The sequence below is a fragment of the Lepidothrix coronata genome, unplaced genomic scaffold, assembly GCF_001604755.1.
Source record: "Lepidothrix coronata isolate B3197 unplaced genomic scaffold, Lepidothrix_coronata-1.0 Scaffold627, whole genome shotgun sequence".
NCBI lineage: Eukaryota > Metazoa > Chordata > Aves > Passeriformes > Pipridae > Lepidothrix > Lepidothrix coronata.
In genome coordinates this window covers 7,280-8,796 of record NW_016690807.1, presented here as the reverse complement: position 1 = coordinate 8,796, position 1,517 = coordinate 7,280, and the positions used below count along the sequence as shown (strand labels likewise).

General features: G+C 58.6%; 1 protein-coding gene across 1 annotated transcript in view; it reads right to left on the bottom strand.

Annotated features, from left to right (window-relative positions):
- LOC108510301 (3-phosphoinositide-dependent protein kinase B-like) overlaps positions 1–1,517 on the bottom strand; it is a gene marked incomplete at its 5' end in the record, with an annotated part of 15,304 nt that overhangs the window by 6,515 nt on the left and 7,272 nt on the right. The window contains 4 exons of the mRNA XM_017839973.1: positions 8–261; positions 389–454; positions 578–709; positions 795–993. Coding sequence (XP_017695462.1) covers positions 8–261; positions 389–454; positions 578–709; positions 795–993 — 651 coding nt within the window. The remainder of the gene's footprint in view (positions 1–7; positions 262–388; positions 455–577; positions 710–794; positions 994–1,517) is intronic.

The following is a 1,517-nucleotide window of genomic DNA, read 5'->3' as shown; positions in this document are numbered from 1 at the left end:
CCCAAACCCAGGGATTGAGGCTCCCCCAAATCCATGGATTGAGGCCCCCAAATCCAGGGATCCTGACCCCCAAACCCAGGGATTGAGGCTCCCCCAAATCCATGGATTGAGGCCCCCAAATCCAGGGATCCTGACCCCCAAACCCAGGGATTGAGGCCCCCCAAATCCATGGATTGAGGCCCCCCGTCCCACCTCTCCTCCGTTGGCGTACTCCATGACGAAGCAGAGCCGGTCGTGGGTCTGGAAGGCGTATTTTAGGGCCTGTCAGGGGTGAGAAAAGGGGGGAATTTTGGGACGGGAATTCCAAGGGGGCCCAGAGCAAGACGGGAGACCCCCCACCAAGGCCGGGGATTCCCGGGAATTCCCAGTTTCCCCCCCAGGAACGCACGGTCAGGAAGGGATGTCGCGTGTTCTGCAGGACCCGGCTCTCGGTCACCGTGTGGGCCACCTCGTCCTGGGGGCGGGAAAGGGGGATTATCCCGGAATTCCGGGCTGGGAACGCCCCCTTTCCCCTTTCCCGACCCCCGAATTCCCAAACCCGAGCCCCCAAACCCCCCCAAGCCCCCCCCGTTCCCACCTTGGCGATGACGACGTCCTTGCGCAGGATCTTCATGGCGTAGTGACGGCCCGAGGCCTTTTCCCGCACCAGGATCACCTTCCCAAAGGTGCCTTTTCCCAGCAGCTTCAGGTAATCGAAGTCGTTCATGGTCTTTTTTTGGGGGAAAAAAAGTCCGTTTTGGGGGTGGGAACAGCCGGGAAAAGCTCTGGGAGAAAGGATTCCCGGGAAGACTCACGGCCTTGGGGCGGGATTTGCCGGCGGGCGCGTCGGGGTCGTCGGATCCCGGGGATCCGCCCTGGAATTCCATGGGATCCTCGGGCGGCGGCGGCTCCCGGGCCTTGAGGCTGTTGGCCACGGTCTGGATGGCCCGGATCCATTCCTCCCTGGAATGGGGGGACAAGGACAGATCCCGAGGGATCGGGGCCGGGGTGAGCCTGGGGGGCGACGTCGGGGGTGGGAGGGATCAATACTGGGATCAATACTGGGATCAATACCGGGGTCAGTGTTGGGATTGGTGTTGGGATCAATACTGGGATCAATATTGGGATCAATGCCGGGGTCAGTGCTGGGATTGGTGTTGGGATCAATACTGGGATCAATGCTGGGATCAATACTGGGATCAGTGCTGGGGTCAGTGCTGGGATTGGTGTTGGGACCAATATTGGGATCAATATTGGGATCAATACTGGGATCAATGCTGGGGTCAGTGCTGGGATTGATGTTGGGATCAATATTGGGATCAATGCTGGGGTCAGTGCTGGGATTGGTGTTGGGATCAATATTGGGATCAATATTGGGATCAATACCGGGGTCAGTGCTGGGATTGGTGTCGGGATCAATACTGGGATCAATACTGGGATCAATACTGGGATCAATACCGGGGTCAGTGTTGGGATTGGTGTCGGGATCAATACTGGGATCAATACTGGGATCAATACTGGGATCAATACCGGGGTCA